This window comes from Diaphorina citri, unplaced genomic scaffold (genome assembly GCF_000475195.1).
Source record: "Diaphorina citri unplaced genomic scaffold, Diaci psyllid genome assembly version 1.1 scaffold4, whole genome shotgun sequence".
NCBI lineage: Eukaryota > Metazoa > Arthropoda > Insecta > Hemiptera > Psyllidae > Diaphorina > Diaphorina citri.
In genome coordinates this window covers 569,138-589,092 of record NW_007377443.1, presented here as the reverse complement: position 1 = coordinate 589,092, position 19,955 = coordinate 569,138, and the positions used below count along the sequence as shown (strand labels likewise).

Below are 19,955 nucleotides of genomic sequence, written 5' to 3'. Positions count from 1 at the left end.
AAGTTCATTCCATTGTATTATCTATTGTTGTTTCGTAAGATAGTCGGCTTAGCTCATCTTCATTCTATTTAGTTTGGAAATCACTTTGAATCACTTCATACTCTTGTTCTGTCATTTCGTATAATTTACTATTGTGTTACAGTACGGCTTGTTTTCTGGTGTAAAAATCTCCGAGACCTTATTTTTTCTGGAGACAATAAATCACTTCATACTCTTGTTCTGTCATTTCGTATAATTTACTATTGTGTTACAGTACGGCTTGTTTTCTGGTGTAAAAATCTCCGAGATTTTTTCTGGAGACAATTAATCTTAATGGGACTCTTGTTCAGGCAAGCGCGAGTTAATGGAATCGGTGACGTTTCTGAGACAATGAAGAGAAAATTAATCGGATGAATCGTGTAATTGGACACGCCGGTGGTAATTGTTAACAATGCAAAGGAATTGTAACTCTCGACCGTGGTAATTACAATTTACAATATTGCAGTCAATTTATTGAGAAAAACCAAACCAAACCAGATCAAGTAGATTCAATTCAATGGTACAAAAAAACAGGATTGTGAAATTCTATCTGCTGAGCTGAGCTGCTAAGTAGTGCATTGTTTCCAAGTAGTGCAGACTAATTACAATTTACAATATTGCAGTCAATTTATTGAGAAAAACCAAACCAAACCAGATCAAGTAGATTCAATTCAATGGTACAAAAAAAAAAACAGGATTGTGAAATTCTATCTGCTGAGCTGAGTTGCTAAGTAGTGCATTGTTTCCAAGTAGTGCAGACCAAGCTGGAGTTTACGACCTTGGATAATGACGCTGTGAAATGCTCATACAGCCTAGGTCTATCCTAAGCTCATACCTTTCTGCTAGTCCATAAAAAATTTCCCATCAAGGAATTGGATGAGTTGGGGTTGGAATGCTAGTATTCTCGTTATTCATTAAAATATTTCGGAAAGCTCTTTTTCCCTGAGATCCAAAATGACGGTGCTAGTCTCGCTTGGAATTCATCATGAATGGAAGTTCTCATGATTGTTAATTTGTTACTCTTCTTTCTTGTTGGTCGTGTTTGATCTTTGTATTTGAATAGATTGTCTTTGTTCTCTAAAGCGACTGGATTATCTGGATCCCTTCGTATTTCATCTGGAACACGTTCATTGCAAACATCAGATAACTCATAGGTAGCAGTCGGTCAAGTCTTTGTTCTCTAAAGCGACTGGATTATCTGGATCCCTTCGTATTTCATCTGGAACACGTTCATTGCAAACATCAGATAACTCATAGCAGGTAGCAGTCGGTCAGTTGTCAGTGATATTCAAATCCACAGACACAGTGGTCTCGTTTTCCTTCACGTGCAGTCAAGTGTTATAATTCTCAGCTCTGGTTACTTTCTGCTGAGCCCTGTCTGGTCTAATGTAAACAACACATAAACATGATGTCAATCCAGATACACATACTGACCACGCTATGGCGAACCGAGGTCTGCAGTCAAGTGTTATAATTCTCAGCTCTGGTTACTTTCTGCTGAGCCCTGTCTGGTCTAATGTAAACAACACATAAACATGATGTCAATATTGTCAATCCAGATACACATACTGACCACGCTATGGCGAACCGAGGTCTGTGTGAACTGTGAAAGGAAGTGGTTCTTGTGTTTGGAAACGCCAGGAAAAAACCATTTCAATATGAACAATTGAACACAGTGAAAGGTACACTTTTTGAAAAGGCAATCCTGAAGAATGGTGTTCTTTTTTGGCGTAGTGTAATTTATGGAAGGAAGTGGTTCTTGTGTTTGGAAACGCCAGGAAAAAACCATTTCAATATGAACAATTGAACACAGTGAAAGGTACACTTTTTGAAATGGTCTTATCATAATATTGTGCTGTCTCTTCTTGTTTCATCTGCCGTAATTTGAAGGCAATCCTGAAGAATGGTGTTCTTTTTTGGCGTAGTGTAATTTATGTACCCAGGATTTTGACGAACATTTCATCATGATGTGTCCAACAATTCAACACAATTTGAAACAAGTTGGTTGAATAACAGGTTACTGGTGTTGACAACAAACTACAGCGCAGCTCTGCTGTTCTGTATAGCAGTGAGGTCTACTCGAGTACTAGCTGACATGGCTGGTGTATGCTGTGTGCATAGCATAGTTTGCAATATTGAAGAGTGGTCAGAGTATATCATCAACAACTGATACCAAACCTGTGCGTGAGTGAGCTATAAAATGTCCGAGCTATTGTTGGTGTATTATTTGACGAACATTTCATCATGATGTGTCCAACAATTCAACACAATTTGAAACAAGTTGGTTGAATAACAGGTTACTGGTGTTGACAACTCTGCTGTTCTGTATAGCAGTGAGGTCTACTCGAGTACTAGTACTAGCTAGCTATTGCTACTGGGTTCTGCATGACACGGACAACCGCTACACAGCTTCACGGTGATTACTATGCCAGAGGTCGCATAGATCACTAGACCAGAACCCAGAACCTTAACTTCACCGTTCATAGTTTCCTGATTGCTCTTTGTATTTTGTGTGGTTCACTTGTTGGTTCCACAGATTTGCCCATCAAGTGGAAGTAGATAGTTTCTAAATATTGCTATCCTGGATTCTAAATTCTAGGTAATATGTAGAGCAGGTTGTTGGGATGTATCATTGTATCATGTATGAGAAAACTGTTGATCATGATATCCATGATTCTGTGAAATAAGGTTGTAGTTTGTAGTGATTATTGATGTGGTTAATCAGATGTCAGTTGATCTTGTGTGTTAGTCATATATGCTATAAGGATAACGAGTATCTACTGCAGACTATGAGTCATACTTCTAGCGTAGTGGCTATTATTCTTGTATCTGTTGTTATCCGGTGTACAGTGAGTTGTCTGATTTTTTGTCTTCTATTGTGTAAATTGTTAATCCAACAATGTTCTGATATAATGATGGGGAATAATTAGATTGACTTTGTGACGCAATGTAGGATTAAAATTAGGTCGAGGGCCTAAATGCAGGTGTTGTACTGGTGGTTGTGTAATTAGTACTTTATCGACATTATGCATATGTGTATACTTTTTCGTCGTTTTGTTAATGATACTTTATTGAATACTTAATTTGGTAGCTTTGTTTTTATGGAAGTCTAATGTTGCTCTAACGAGCAGGTACATTAATGTCATACAGACAACATTGATTACCTCATCTGTAGTATTGATTAAATCCCACAGCTCATGTACATACTGCTGGTTCCTACTTGCTCTGGGCAATGATAACATTCGCTAAATACCTATATCTATTGAGACTCATATCAGCTGATTCGAATACAAGGTAAATTAGGTATAGGTAGGCTTTAGGTAAGCTAAGATACTCAATCTCCGTCTCCTGCTTTATGTGGACGAGAAGTATGTACCAAGTACCATGAGAAAATAACATGTAAGTTTTCTTCCTAACAGCCCTCATTTTTCTTTTGAAAATAAAACTTTACATCTGGGATCGTTTCAATAACATTTTATGAAGTGATTTATATCGTATCGTAGGTTACTTTACAGCTGAGTGCATACATTGGTACATACTTAATATTTTTCCATATTGAAATTTTTAAATGTCAACAACTATTGCAGTAAAGGTATCCTTCTTAAACTATATACCTTTTTCTATGAACCATTAATATAAAATAAGAATAATTGAAAATAAACATGCATACATTGGTACATACTTAATATTTTTCCATATTGAAATTTTTAAATGTCAACAACTATTGCAGTAAAGGTATCCTTCTTAAACTACCTTTTTCTATGAACCATTAATATAAAATAAGAATAATTGAAAATAAACATAAGATATACGTAGATAAGAAATAACATAATCATATTGAAAACCATTACCAGCTTGACCTTGGCAAACTTCAATGTCCAATGGAAAGTTCCTTATTTTTATTGCAAGTATGTACTCGTTTCATAGGCGGTTCTTGCCTAAATTTTTGGGGGGGCTTGATTTTGAAGGTATATCTGTTATGAACATCACACGACTTTCCTTATCCTATTGAATGATGCTTATTTGAGTATTATTTTACCCTAACTTTTACCATATCTCTAACCGTTTAGTCGGTATAGCTGAAAACCGCCAAAAAACGGTCGAAATCCGTCCAAAAATCCGTAACTAAACGTTTTCTGTTGCATCCTTGTCACATTTGTTCAGCCTTGTTTTGTTTCACATAATCGAATCCGATAAAGTCCTGTGAGGTAGAATAGGGTAAGTGTACCATTTATTCGCCCACTTAAAAAACGTACCATTTATTGGCCCACCTGCCCACATTTATTTTTCTAATTTTTGTTTTTATGACTACAATTTTTGAATAGCACTGGTTCGATAGCAGTCCTTAAGCCCTTTCTTTTGATGAAATTGGATCTTGAAAAAGTTCGTCCAGTTCAGACTTATGTGGCGTATGGTAAAGGTGGGCCAATAAATGGTACGTTTTTTAGGTGGGCGAATAAATGGTACACTTACCCTACGTAGATAAGAAATAACATAATCATATTGAAAACCATTACCAGCTTGACCTTGGCAAACTTCAATGTCCAATGGAAAGTTCCTTATTTTTATTGCAAGTATGTACTCGTTTAATCCACAGATAATGCATACGTCTGCATGAATAAATAATAAACTCACTAGTGCTTTTGCGCGGGTAAAAATTCTACTCGGAACTGAATAGAAAATGAAATTTTCAACCCGTCAACTTTTTGATGATAAACAACTCTCAAAAGACACAGAAGTGTTTTAGACATAAGCCAGTGTGAAACTTGAACTACCAAGAAGACTGTTAGTCGAATTTTTTTTTAGTCCTTTGATCTGGCCCTGTATTTTACAAGATTAGATTTTGGAACTCTTCTTCAATGTAAACATATAAAGGACTCATACTTCGGATAAGAGATACTATCAGTGTCTAGTAGGAGGATTTCTTCTCAATGAGTGCTCATTGAGTACATCTGATCGGATTTGCCCCAAGTCTCCCCCACACAAGGATGACAATGAGTGGCTCTACAATGAGCTACATGATGTGGGTACATTCCCCAGCACCTGCCTCCTTACCTTATAGACCTCCACCTACAGCAGCGCCTCCAGTGGTTCCCCCCGCCAACTATGCAGGCAACACCCTGACCCCGCCCACTTGGTTCTCTACAATGGTAAGTACTTGGTGTTTTCGTAAATTGGTGACAGACTCTGCAGGGGGGTGGATAGTCGAAATCTGACCCAGGACATGTCCGATTTAAAATTCCCACAGAATCTCTTGATTTTGAATAAGCCTGAATCTTGTCACTACCACGGTTGCCTTGAAATCAAGACCTTTGATTCGTAGATTAAAGACTATTATGGGTATTGGGTACTTGTGGGGACTACGTACGGAAATCCCGCCCAAACCAAATATTATACAAAGAGTACAATCAGCCCATTCTTGCAAGCTGCCGGGTTGAGCTACTCTCGTGGCCTGTAGGTGGGTGGGTAGGTAGTGCTAGACTTGGAGAGACATTGGACTTGTGTGACTCCCACATCCCCAGGAAACCTTTCATTATGCTGTACTTAGTGACTATGAGGAATTGCTTTGTCAACATGGTGTGTTTAGGAGATACGTTATTATAGCGATATGTACTCTGTTGACCACTCTTTAATGGTAGGTGTAGGTAAATAGTGAAGAAGTATACGTTTGTCATTTCAACCTACCTAGTCAAGATGGACCTTCACAAAGTTACAGAATCTTCAATCTATCATTTGTAGGTAATCAAATTATACGTACCTATTTCTTGTTATTTCGCTTGGGAAATGTTCTTTTCATCTGCGTTTTCCACGCACTGATCACAGGAAAGAGGGCCTTTGATGCGCTTATGAAATTCTTGCTCCAGTTCTTTCCCAAAATCAAGATGGTCTGTAGTGATATTTCTGACAAAGTAATTTCTCTCTGGACTCAATTTTGTCTGAAATGAACGTACCCTAGGTATTTTTGAAAGCCCACATACGTTTTAATTTCAGTAGGCACCATATTTCTATTGTACGATTGTTAAGTACAAGTGAAGTCCAAGACCCCTGACAATTATTTCAAGTGACTGAGCTAAACACAATGCCTTGGTGTACTCGTCGCCCTTAGATCATCTTCCTTGTAAGCTCCAAACGAAATTCTTTAGGATGCCTTAATTTCAGTAGGCACCATATTTCTATTGTACGATTGTTAAGTACAAGTGAAGTCCAAGACCCCTGACAATTATTTCAAGTGACTGATCAAAACACCAAAACACAATGCCTTGGTGTACTCGTCGCCCTTAGATCATCTTCCTTGTAAGCTCCAAAGGAAATTCTTTAGAGATGCCTTTAGATTTTTAGATACTTTACTACTCTCAATTCCTTAATGTTCTCGTTATGTAACACAGGGGGCACTATCAGTAAAATCTCTGACAATGCTTGTTACTGTCTTAATATCTCCTGAGATTTCAGTCCACAAAATAATCTGAATATGAAGCAAGTACTTGCCTAATTCCTTCTCATTACGTTCAAGTTCTGTCTCATGCTCTCATGTCTGGCATCTCATCATACATTCCACATTGGTAATTTGTAGCTCACTGCAAGTCACCAATGACATCCCCAGCACAGTCTGTCCAATCAGGAACCCATCAGAGATTGTAGATGGTTATTGGGAGGTCTATTCCTTATTTTGATAGGTATGTTATGAAACACAGACCAATCAAGTTGTAACAAATTACGGGAGTTGTTTGTTAACTCTGATTGAGTTGTCATGATGGCACCAGTGGTTGATGGAATGGTAAACATAAATTTGTTCATGTGCCGGTCTCCTCACACACTCGGGCACTTTCTCTTATATGTTTATGTGTATCAGAGTGTAATAAATGTAGAGTAACTGGATGAGTAAAACTTTAGCTGTCAAATGACAAGTTTTGTTATCATTGCATGCATTATAGGTACTGTTCTCCTGAGGATCCTGACAATTCCTCATGCACTTTCACCCGTTACATCCAATGTGTCGCCATATTGTGAGCGCCAATAGTACCTGCATTGGTAAAACTTTGGAACCATAATGGGGAAGTTGAAGAATTGAAGATTCGACTGGTTCAAGTCCTATGGTAGACACAAGTTCACAGTTTGACCACAGACATCTAGGTATCCCTAATTTGCAACTCCCGGTCACTGATGTAGCAATATGTAACATAATTAATGTGATACCAAATGAACAATATTCTGACAACTGACATGGATTCGCACAAAACCTTACGTACCGTACCTAGTAGGTACCTTACACAGTTATTACTTCATTCGTTACGATATCACCTGCTGCATAGCTTGTGAGTTTATTACCCGAGCATCAAACAGAACATTTCTTCGCCATATTGTTTTTTAACTTCGGTTATTCGTCGACTTCTTTTTTGCTGAAGATCGCTTCATCCAAGTTCCCTACCGGTTTGAGAGATTTGAATCAGTCCAGGTGAATTTGAACTGGAATCACTTGGCTGGTGAATGTATTTTGCTTACACAGTTATTACTTCATTCGTTACGATATCACCTGCTGCATAGCTTGTGAGTTTATTACCCGAGCATCAAACAGAACATTTCTTTGAAAAGTGTTTGGTCTCGTCCGTACTCCTTTGAGCATGCCACAGGCCACACTGTTGTTCCCTCGCTTACAATGTGCGGCAGGCCTTGGGCGACACAACTAAAAACAGAGGCTCAGCTCAGTGACGTTTCACCGCTGAGCGCCAATAGTACCTGCATTGGTAAAACTTTGGATTTGGAAAGATTCGACTGGTTCAAGTCCTTTAGTAGACACAAGTTCACAGTTTGACCACAGACATCTAGGTATCCCTAATTTGCAACTCCCGGTCACTGATGTAGCAATATGTAACATAATTAATGTGATACCAAATGAACAATATTCTGACAACTGACATGGATTCGCACAAAACCTTACGTACCGTACCTAGTAGGTACCTATTATAGATAGGTAGGAAATGTCAACAGCATTGCGGAAGCTGAAATTTCAAATCCTGTCGGAACTCCCGTGCCTCTCTCTTATGTTGTGATCAGATTAAATGTGAAACATCAGTCAGTTAACTTGATGGTTAGTCCTGTTTGTTGTTTACTTGCTCACACACCAGTGTTAACTTTGGGTCCCGTCAGAGATATCGTGGGAATTTGCAGACCGGTTTTTAGAAATTTCAATTCGAGTTTCTTATACCCCAAGTCCCTACTTCACATTAAAAATATTTAATCAGTAATTATATTTCAATTAACTCCTGAGAGTTTTGTCTCTGTACTTCTGTGTCTGATTGTTATAAGAATGAGATGATTATTGAAAACATTGACCTTAAAAATTTAGGTGTTGCTGGTGTGACACTCCTTTTACACCCATATTTGTGAACAAAAATTCTGGGGCTCAGGCCAGTCTTGGGCAAATTTTGCCCAATCAGATGCTTGGAATTTATGCTTGAATTTTGTTCATAAATATTGATTGGTGACTTAGTGAGTCTAGAAAGGGCACTCTGTTTTTCTTTCTTCCACGTCTACTATACCTAGCTAGTATCTCTCACTCTCATTTTCCTTTCTTTGGAGCCTGTTAGGGTTTGGAGGACATCCAACACCCGTCTGTCTGTCCACTTAGAGCTTAAGCTTGACTATTTTACCTCAGTATTGACTTAGGATGGAATAACTCGAGCTTCACCCTTCTAATTGAACTCCAGCCTAAAAAGGCGGAGCCGATGAGGTATCAGAAGTGCCTCTCAGTAAACCTAACCCTGGGATCTGTCATCTAAACAGAAGGATAATTTGTTATGGCTTTATGTTTTCTCGATGTTATTACTCATACCTACTATCACTATTATTCACAAGTACTGTGTAAATAATGTTTCGTTATTAGTTATCCGCCTATTGATCGTTTCTGACCTTTGGAATCCTTCTAGTGTTGATATATTCAACTAGAAGTCCAATAGACCATCACTAGAGTGGTACCTACTTGAGAGTATTATACTTGTAGCCCTGACTTATGTTGTGAATGAAAGTGATCAATGTCGTCAAATCAAGTTAATAAAGTTCTATGTATTCAAATTTGAAGTTTATGAGGAATGATGGATTGGAAGGAAAAATTATAGAAGGAAAGATAGAAATAGAAATGGTCTTCAGAAGACAATTTAATTCTTGTAATATTTGACTCTTTATTTCTTTTCTTTTGATACTGACTCCTGACTCCCACTTTCAAAGTTTCGAAATCAAATTTTCAAGAATTGCTTTCAGCAGTTGAGCTGTGTTTTTCTAAACAAATTAAGCTGCCCACCAGATAAGAAGTAGAAGTTGAAGTCTATAGAATAGCCACAATAGCAAGAGAGCCAGAAAGAAACATAAAGAGGACTAGATAGAAGTGGAGAATAGAATGGATCATATAGAATAGAACAGAATATACGTAGTATATTATGTATTTATAGGCAATAAAAAAGAAGTGGAACGTTACTGATGCGAATCCTGTGTGTCTTGGTTTGGCGAGGTCATCCACCGTACCAAGTACCAAGACTACATACTAGACCACAATCCATATAGCGGACTATGTAACAGAACAAACCAGAATGAAGACCAGGAGAGCTAATGCTCTGTTTGAGAGAACGCCACACACAAAAACTTCAGAAAGAAAACGAATTGTCATCGGGAGATTTGAGAATCAGTCAGCGACCAGGATGAAACGATTAAACCTACATAGGTACATCCTCATTTCAGTTTGATATACAGATAAAACTGATCAGTCCAACTGAACAAATAAAACTGATCAGTACAGTTGAAAAAAGGAACTTTTCAGTTAAATCTTATGAGAGGAAAACAGATAGTCCAACAGTTCTACTATCCAAACTAAAAGGTTTTGCTGTTCGGTTTTATCTGTCAGTATATACCAGGCTAATCTGACTGATACTTCTGCGGAAAATCGTTTGAATGTCATCCGGATAGAGATAAAGATTTGTATTCTAGAGGCCCACATTTCTTGGGCTGGAGCTGAACACAAATATTCATTGTTCATTTGTTGAGGTGTGAGTTTTAGAAAGTCTGAACAAAGGTAAAATACAGCTATTGTGAGAAAGTTACAAGTAACTGTATACCTGTACCTGTACTTTTGTGCTTTTAAAATGCCGCCCTTAGCCTTAGCCTTAACCTACATTACTTAATACATATCAGTTACATATCTATTGCAAAGTCTCCCATAATTAGTAGGTACCTAACTTGATAAGAAAAAAAAAAAAAAATATGAATGATAAAAGTTTCAGATGTAAGAATTGATTGACAGCTGACTTCAGATATTCGTGCTTTGAATTTGAAATGAGGACTCAGATCTTCTTAATAAACCACCTCTGAGATACATCAGACCATTTATCCTCCACCTCATGAGTTGTCTCGATAGTAGTGAGACCTTTGCTGGGGACAGCAAGATTTTAGTTGGGGAAAAATGTCACATGTACCTATAGAATCTGTAGAGGGAGGATATTCAATACTCCTAATTAAAAACCCTCATCACGAAGTTCTGTACCCTTTGAAAACACGGACATCAGCTCCCTCCCAGTCGTAGTGGAATTTATTTCCCTGGCAGATCTGTAGAGGGAGGATATTCAATACTCCTAATTAAAAACCCTCATCACGAAGTTCTGTACCCTTTGAAAACACGGACATCAGCTCCCCCCCAGTCGTAGTGGAATTTATTTCCCTGGCAATAAAATTTGCTCGGAACAAAATCCATCAATAATTCAGGTTCAGTAAAAAATGCTCGACCCCCATCCAAAGCCTCTATAGCTCAGTCATCTGTATCTGTACGTATATCAGGAGATATAAATATTCTGTTACGTACGGGTACCTACATTTTACATCACCTCTACATATGTTCCTGGCACCTCTGTTTTATGTGTTTCTTTGAACACACATGCAAATCATACGGAGTTTCCTTGACCTATTAAGCGAGTTATAACAACTCTGTGGCTAGAATAACATGTCTAACTTTAATGTTCACTCGTATTATGTTACCTATGTTTGTTTAGAAACTTTTTCTATCTCAAGCACAGGTACATAGGTATGGGGAATAGAATAAGGTTACAACTCTGTGGCTAGAATAACATGTCTAACTTTAATGTTCACTCGTATTATGTTACCTATGTTTGTTTAGAAACTTTTTCTATCTCAAACACAGGTACATAGGTATGGGGAATAGAATAAGGTTACCCCATTACCTGTGTACATATAAGCAAGTTCAAATCCACTTCCGAGGAGAATATTTCTAGAAGGGATATTTGGAAAACCTACCTATTCTTTATTGTACTATTCCAGGACCAGGAATGACTACTGTATACAGTGCGTTCGTTTACATAAGATTAGGAAATGAACTTGATTTCTGTTTGCGTGAAATATGCTGACACCAAAACTCTCTTTTTATCATGCACGCCCCTCAAAAAATCCTATCGTTAAAAAATTTCCAGTTAAAAATCCAGATATGAAGTAGATAGATACCATACCAGTAATCAGTTGATGTTATAACGGATCCGGATATTAAAGTTTTTAACGTAGTGTGTTTGTTACACTTTGACTGATGTGTTGTGTAATTTTTACCTTCAAAATTTTGAACTGCCAGTTGTATACACACTAGTTTCAAATTGATCTTTTGATAATCTGATATTTTGGAGTACAATTTAGGTACTCAGCAAAAATTCGTGTAATGATAACGAAGAAAACGTTCGTTACCAGCTTTCAAAATAACGGTACCCTCACACGGTCTAGAAGAGCCATCCCCAGAGAAAAAATAAGCTCGAAGGATGAGGGGGGTGGGCGGGCATCCTTGACCCCAATTTTCTTGGAGTCGGACGTACGGTAAAGCAGAAAATCGAGGTAGAGAACCCCCTAAATACGGCCCTGCCTGTCTGGAAGGTTAGGGACTCTTTAGATTACCTAGGAGAGAACTGTTATGGTTTATATGGGTGGGGCGATATGATCTTTTCCTTGTGAAGGTAATGTTGTAATTGACTCGTTTGTGACCAGTGACCATTGGATACTCTTGAAATCCTACATTGAAATATGGAATACCTGAAATAGGACTAAAACGTCCCTTCAGCCATTCACCTAACGGTCCATTTCATATAAAACAACAAAATCTCATCAGCACTTCACTTTCGAGCATTATCTCTCAATAGATGCTCCAAATTTTCATCTAAACCCATAACACTATAGTAATAGAGTACCAAATGTACCTATGATTTTTTGGAGTTTTATTTTAGTGCTTGACAAAGTATCCTTTGTGCTTAATGTCTTGACATCCACGACCCGTGTTCCATGTTGGGTTTTTACCGACGGTACGCGACATGCAAATAAAACAAAGAAAAACACTTATGACGTAGGTTCAATTGGGGAAAAAGCACGTGCCCCCTTGTTATACCCCCCCATAACTCCGTGTACTGACTTGGTAACATGACCTGTATGAGTTTCGTCAAATGCCAAACGGTCATGATGGATACGGTTATACCTATGTACAGTATAGAGACTACTAACTTGATGTATACCTACTGTTTGCCCTATACCTGTGTACAGAGACTACTTCTTGTGTTGAAGGTCATTAGGATTCAGCTTTGAGTGATATGAGATCCAACCTACAGCGGCTGAAGTTCATCTGTACTCGGATAACTTGGTAGCCACATACTCGTACGAGCATGTAGCGTAACATGTCCGAATATTTTCAGTATAATGGTCACTTGTCTAACCAGTCCAACTTTTCATGAACGCTGGAGAAATGTCCAACGAGTCCAGCTTTAGATTTCATGAATGTTTAATAAGTGTCATTACTGCACTGTAAAGTTTAATTACTCGGTGCTCAGCCATGTGTCAGAAGCGTTGAACCCCTAATCCTGAAGGACAAAAAAACTTCCCTCGGATTTTCAGTGACAGATCTTGTGTTGAAGGTCATTAGGATTCAGCTTTGAGTGATATGAGATCCAACCTACAGCGGCTGAAGTTCATCTGTACTCGGATAACTTGATAGCCACATACGAGCATGTAGCGTAACATGTCCGAGTATTTTCAGTATAATGGTCACTTGTCTAACCAGTCCAAATTTTATGAACGCTGGAGAAATGTCCAACGAGTCCAGCTTTAGATTTCATGAATGTTTAATAAGTGTCATTACTGCACTGTAAAGTTTAATTACTCGGTGCTCAGCCATGTGTCAGAAGCGTTGAACCCCTAATCCTGAAGGACAAAAAACTTCCCTCGAATTTTCAGTGACAGACTACTAATATCTAAATGAGGAAAGTGTTTGGTCTCGTCCGTACTCCTTTGAGCATGCCACAGGCCACACTGTTGTTCCCTCGCTTACAATGTGCGGCAGGCCTTGGGCGATACAACTAAAAACAGAGGCTCAGCTCAGTGACGTTTCACCACTGAGCGCCAATAGTACCTGCATTGGTAAAACTTTGGAACCATAATGGGGAAGTTGAAGAATTGAAGATTCGACTGGTTCAAGTCCTATAGTAGACACAAGTTCACAGTTTTCGGTCACTGATGTAGCAATATGTAACATAATTAATGTGATACCAAATGAACAATATTCTGACAACTGACATGGATTCGCACAAAACCTTACGTAGGTACCGTACCTAGTACTTATTATAGATAGGTAGGAAATGTCAACAGCATTGCGGAAGCTGAAATTTCAAATCCTGTCGGAACTCCCGTGCCTCTCTCTTGTGTTGTGATCAGATTAAATGTGAAACAGTCAGTTAACTTGATGTTTAGTCCTGTCTGTTGTTTACTTGCTCACACACCAGTGTTTACTTTGACCAGGCCCGAATTTAGGTGTTGCTGGTGTGACACTCCTTTTACACCCATATTTGTGAACAAAAATTCTGGGGCTCAGGCCAGTCTTGGGCAAATTTTCAGATGCTTGGAATTGATGCTTGAGCACTAGTTGAGAGCGAGTATTTTGTTCATAAATATTGATTGGTGACTTAGTGAGTCTAGAAAGGGCACTCTGTTTTTCTTTCTTCCACGTCTACTATACCTAGCTAGTATCTCTCACTCTCATTTTCCTTTCTTTGGAGCCTGTTAGGGTTTGGAGGACATCCAACACCCGTCTGTCTGTCCACTTAGAGCTTAAGCTTGACTATTTTACCTCAGTATTGACTTAGGATGGAATAACTCGAGCTTCACCCTTCTAATTGAACTCCAGCCTAAAAAGGCGGAGCCGATGAGGTATCAGAAGTGCCTCTCAGTAAACCTAACCCTGGGATCTGTCATCTAAACAGAAGGATAATTTGTTATGGCTTTATGTTTTCTCGATGTTATTACTCATACCTACTATCACTATTATTCACAAGTACTGTGTAAATAATGTTTCGTTATTAGTTATCCGCCTATTGATCGTTTCTGACCTTTGGAATCCTTCTAGTGTTGATATATTCAACTAGAAGTCCAATAGACCATCACTAGAGTGGTACCTACTTGAGAGTATTATACTTGGTTATTACTCATACCTACTATCACTATTATTCACAAGTACTGTGTAAATAATGTTTCGTTATTAGTTATCCGCCTATTGATCGTTTCTAACCTTTGGAATCCTTCTAGTGTTGATATATCCAACTAGAAGTCCAATAGACCATCACTAGAGTAGTACTTGAGAGTATTATGTATACTCATAGCCCTGACTTATGTTGTGAATGAAAGTGATCAATGTCGTCAAATCAAGTTAATAAAGTTCTATGTATTCAAATTTGAAGTTTATGAGGAATGATGGATTGGAAGGAAAAATTATAGAAGGAAAGATAGAAATAGAAATGGTCTTCAGAAGACAATTTAATTCTTGTAATATTTGACTCTTTATTTCTTTTCTTTTGATACTGACTCCTAGTCCTGACTCCCACTTTCAAAGTTTCGAAATCAAATTTTCAAGAATTGCTTTCAGCAGTTGAGCTGTGTTTTTCTAAACAAATTAAGCTGCCCACCAGATAAGGTCCCGTCAGAGATATCGTGGGAATTTGCAGACCGGTTTTTAGAAATTTCAATTCGAGTTTCTTATACCCCAAGTCCCTACTTCACATAAAAAATATTTAATCAGTAATTATATTGCAATTAACTCCTGAGAGTTTTGTCTCTGTACTTCTGTGTCTGATTGTTATAAGGATGAGATGATTATTGAAAACATTGACCTTAAGCAAGATCACTTATCATACTCTGGGGATTTTGTATGGAAACAATTCCATCATTTTCAACCAACAGAAAAAGGTTGACTTGACTTTGAAACACAACCTCGAATCTAACGAGAAGCTCCACCCACTCTCAGATATGACCATTCTCTATCCGACTCCACATTACCATTTCGGATTTTGTATGGAAACAATTCCATCATTTTCAACCAACAGAAAAAGGTTGACTTGACTTTGAAACACAACCTCGAATCTAACGAGAAACTCCACCCACTCTCAGATATGAACATTCTCTATCCGACTCCACATTACCATTTTTATAAAAGCTCTCATTTTGTGTCACCAAAGGTCGCGACCTTTATTCCCCTCCCTGGCCAAGTAGTTGCCAGTTCAAAGTGACTTAATCTGACTAATCCATCTCAATGTGTCATACCTTGCTCAAGGTCATCGTCAGTGTATCAAATTCTGGAGGGCGTTGAACAAGGCAGGTAGAATGGTCGATACATTAGTGTCATGATCGCTGCAATTCAGAGTAAATAGTGTGTTGCAGTGAACCTATAATGGACTTTAATACTTGATAATAGACTTGGATATGAATCTTTTCTATAGTGCAAATAGAACATATGTATTACACTTCTTGACTACTACGATAATCTTTCTATTAAACATTCTAGAGTCATTTTTCTCTTGTGTGGTGGCCATTTTGTTTGAGTTGAGTATTCTTGCATGTAATCTGATATGAATAAACACCTCGGACTTGGGTATCTGTGTGTTCTGTGTCAGTCATTTTCTCTAATATGTTTGGTGACAGGCAAATGATGCGTCCATGTTACTTGATTGTTTTTGTTTTCCTTGCTACTGTATTTGTTCTATAACTCGTAGAGCAAGTGATCTTTATTTCAACTGAATATAGAGGCCGAATCCAAATCCACAAGGAAACACTTGTGTGATCTGTTGTAAATCCTAGTCTAAATGTATTTGACATGTTGTCATAGATGGTAAAGCTACAGTGACCAAAGATAGAAATAGAAATGGTCTTCAGAAGACAATTTAATTCTTGTAATATTTGACTCTTTATTTCTTTTCTTTTGATACTGACTCCTGACTCCCACTTTCAAAGTTTCGAAATCAAATTTTCAAGAATTGCTTTCAGCAGTTGAGCTGTGTTTTTCTAACAAATTAAGCTGCCCACCAGATAAGTAGAAGTTGAAGTCTATAGAATAGCCACAATAGCAAGAGAGCCAGAAAGAAACATAAAGAGGACTAGATAGAAGTGGAGAATAGAATGGATCATATAGAATAGAACAGAATATACGTAGTATATTATGTATTTATAGGCAATAAAAAAGAAGTGGAACGTTACTGATGCGAATCCTGTGTGTCTTGGTTTGGCGAGGTCATCCACCGTACCAAGTACCAAGACTACATACTAGACCACAATCCATATAGCGGACTATGTAACAGAACAAACCAGAATGAAGACCAGGAGAGCTAATGCTCTGTTTGAGAGAACGCCACACACAAAAACTTCAGAAAGAAAACGAATTGTCATCGGGAGATTTGAGAATCAGTCAGCGACCAGGATGAAACGATTAAACCTACATAGGTACATCCTCATTTCAGTTTGATATACAGATAAAACTGATCAGTCCAACAGAACAAATAAAACTGATCAGTACAATACAGTGACCGTTAGAAGTCGCCATTGTAACATAATTACATAATACACTTGACTCCATTGAGGCTGCGGTTATTTTACCCGCATCATTAATTTGATCAATATAACCAACAATCAAACTATCAACATTATCAACCTCTGAGTAAGATGTTTGTTCATTTCATAGCTGTCCATGATGAACTTCCAAGACTAATCAAACTGTGCACTGTGCTCAGTGAGAAACTTGTGTATCCGGAGCCTGCATTACTGATTTTACGACTTTTTTTAAAAACCTGAATGTTTATCTTCTTAATGTTATTTAGTAATTTCTGTCTAAGGCCGTCTCTCCTGCAATGAGTTTTTATTTGCCGCAGTTATTCTTTTGCTGAGATCCGTAGTGAGAACGTTGATAAGACCAGTTTTTGAGACTATAAAAAAAGGAGTGGATAAATTGATTGAAATTCTTAGATTTTAGAACATAATTTGTTATTTCCTTAGCTCTCTTTATCAACCTCTGAGTAAGATGTTTGTTCATTTCATAGCTGTCCATGATGAACTTCCAAGACTAATCAAACTGTGCACTGTGCTCAGTAAGAAACTTGTGTATCCGGAGCCTGCATTACTGATTTTACGACTTTTTTTAAAAAACCTGAATGTTTATCTTCTTAATGTTATTTTGTAATTTCTGTCTAAGGCCGTCTCTCCTGCAATGAGTTTTTACTTGCCGCAGTTATTCTTTTGCTGAGATCCATAGTAAGAACGTTGATAAGACCAGTTTTTGAGACTATAAAAAAGGAGTGGATAAATTGATTGAAATTCTTGGATTTTAGAACATAATTTGTTATTTCCTTAGCTCTTATGGTCGCCGAAAGACTGTTTCAAGCGTCGCCGTTGGGTCGACATTCAGACAAGATTTTTCGAGGTATTCGAATTCAGAATTATTTGACCCGGCCAAGATTCGAACCTATAAGAGACATTCCAAACCATCCTATCGTCTAGATCTAAATAGAATAATGAAACAATGTAGGATACGTTTAATCGCTTGATGATAGCTCAATTACACCGGGAACAGACTAGAAGAAATTCTGCCACGTTGTGCAAGACTAATCAAATCTTCCATGGATACAAAGTCTATACAATAGAGCTTCGAGACTATTAAATTGAAAATTGCTCGGGAACTGCGGGGGTCAAACTGAGCAAAATACGAATTATGGTGGTTCTCAATGTTTTCATATGATGCCTAAGATGATCTGATGACTTTGAGATTGTTGATTTTTAAATCTTTGGCGTCTCATGAAAGTATCAGTACAGTTGAAAAAAGGAACTTTTCAGTTAAATCTTATGAGAGGAAAACAGATAGTCCAACAGTTCTACTATCCAAACTAAAAGGTTTTGCTGTTCGGTTTTATCTGTCAGTATATACCAGGCTAATCTGACTGATACTTCTGCGGAAAATCGTTTGAATGTCATCCGGATAGAGATAAAGATTTGTATTCTAGAGGCCCACATTTCTTGGGCTGGAGCTGAACACAAATATTCATTGTTCATTTGTTGAGGTGTGAGTTTTAGAAAGTCTGAACAAAGGTAAAATACAGCTATTGTGAGAAAGTTACAAGTAACTGTATACCTGTACCTGTACTTTTGTGCTTTTAAAATGCCGCCCTTAGCCTTAGCCTTAACCTACATTACTTAATACATATCAGTTACATATCTATTGCAAAGTCTCCCATAATTAGTAGGTACCTAACTTGATAAGAAAAAAAAAAAAAAATATGAATGATAAAAGTTTCAGATGTAAGAATTGATTGACAGCTGACTTCAGATATTCGTGCTTTGAATTTGAAATGAGGACTCACCCTCCGCCCACTTGTTTGATGGTGGAACTGCTATGAATTAACCACAACTTTTACCGAAGAAACATTCGTAATGAAGTCCATCTATTGATGTGATGACGTGAATGTTTTGGATTCTTTGGAAGACCAAGGGGTCTATGTCTAGCTCATATGTTTTTAATGTATTTTTATTCCATATCTACCATTCCAGATTCAACAGGCAAGTCCGAAACGGGACGAGTATTTTATTTATTTTTTTACGTATAAAAAAAAGTATCATCTTCTAAAACACCATTAACATATCAGGGAATTTCTGCACCAAGTGCACCATCTTCCATGTTTAAACTCTTTTTTGTGTTGAGACTGTTGAGTGTTGAGTCGTCTCATGTTATGTTGAGTCGGATCTTTTTCTCCCCCCCACTCTAACCTTGTTTTTCTTCTTGTGTTCACAGGGCAGTGAGAACAACATCAGCTCGAGTCGACTCATGTCATCGAGGCGAGAGTCGTCTCGACGGGAGAGGGACGAGCCGCACATTGGAAAGTACAAGCTGCTCAAGACAATTGGCAAGGGCAACTTTGCCAAGGTCAAGCTAGCCAAGCACGTGCCCACGGGGAAAGAGGTGAGTTTAAACGACATCTATTTATGTAGTTTATGGAAGAGGATAGACCCCATTGCGTGATTGGCATCATTAAACGTTCGTATTGAAAATTGCTCGGGAACTGCGGGGGTCAAACTGAGCAAAATACGAATTATGGTGGTTCTCAATGTTTTCATATGATGCCTAAGATAATCTGATGACGTTAAGATTGTTGAGTTTTAACTCTTTGGCGTCTCATGAAAGGTAGATAGAATATATAAAACCACCTATTGGAAAATAAAAGCATCATGGTCACACAATTTAGATAAAATCTCCTGTAAGCTCCCAGGAACTCAAATGCAATGTGTACCTATAGAATCTGTAGAGGGAGGATATTCAATACTCCTAATTAAAAACCCTCATCACGAAGTTCTGTACCCTTTGAAAACACGGACATCAGCTCCCCCCCAGTCGTAGTGGAATTTATTTCCCTGGCAATAAAATTTGCTCGGAACAAAATCCATCAATAATTCAGGTTCAGTAAAAAATGCTCGACCCCCATCCAAAGCCTCTATAGCTCAGTCATCTGTATCTGTACGTATATCAGGAGATATAAATATTCTGTTACGTACGGGTACCTACATTTTACATCACCTCTACATATGTTCCTGGCACCTCTGTTTTATGTGTTTCT

General features: G+C 37.9%; 1 protein-coding gene across 1 annotated transcript in view; it reads left to right on the top strand.

The window, feature by feature from the left end:
- Positions 1-19,955, top strand: part of LOC103522428 (serine/threonine-protein kinase par-1) — a 127,216-nt gene that overhangs the window by 72,240 nt on the left and 35,021 nt on the right. The window contains exon 2 of the mRNA XM_026829995.1: positions 19,136-19,303. Coding sequence (XP_026685796.1) covers positions 19,136-19,303 — 168 coding nt within the window. The remainder of the gene's footprint in view (positions 1-19,135; positions 19,304-19,955) is intronic.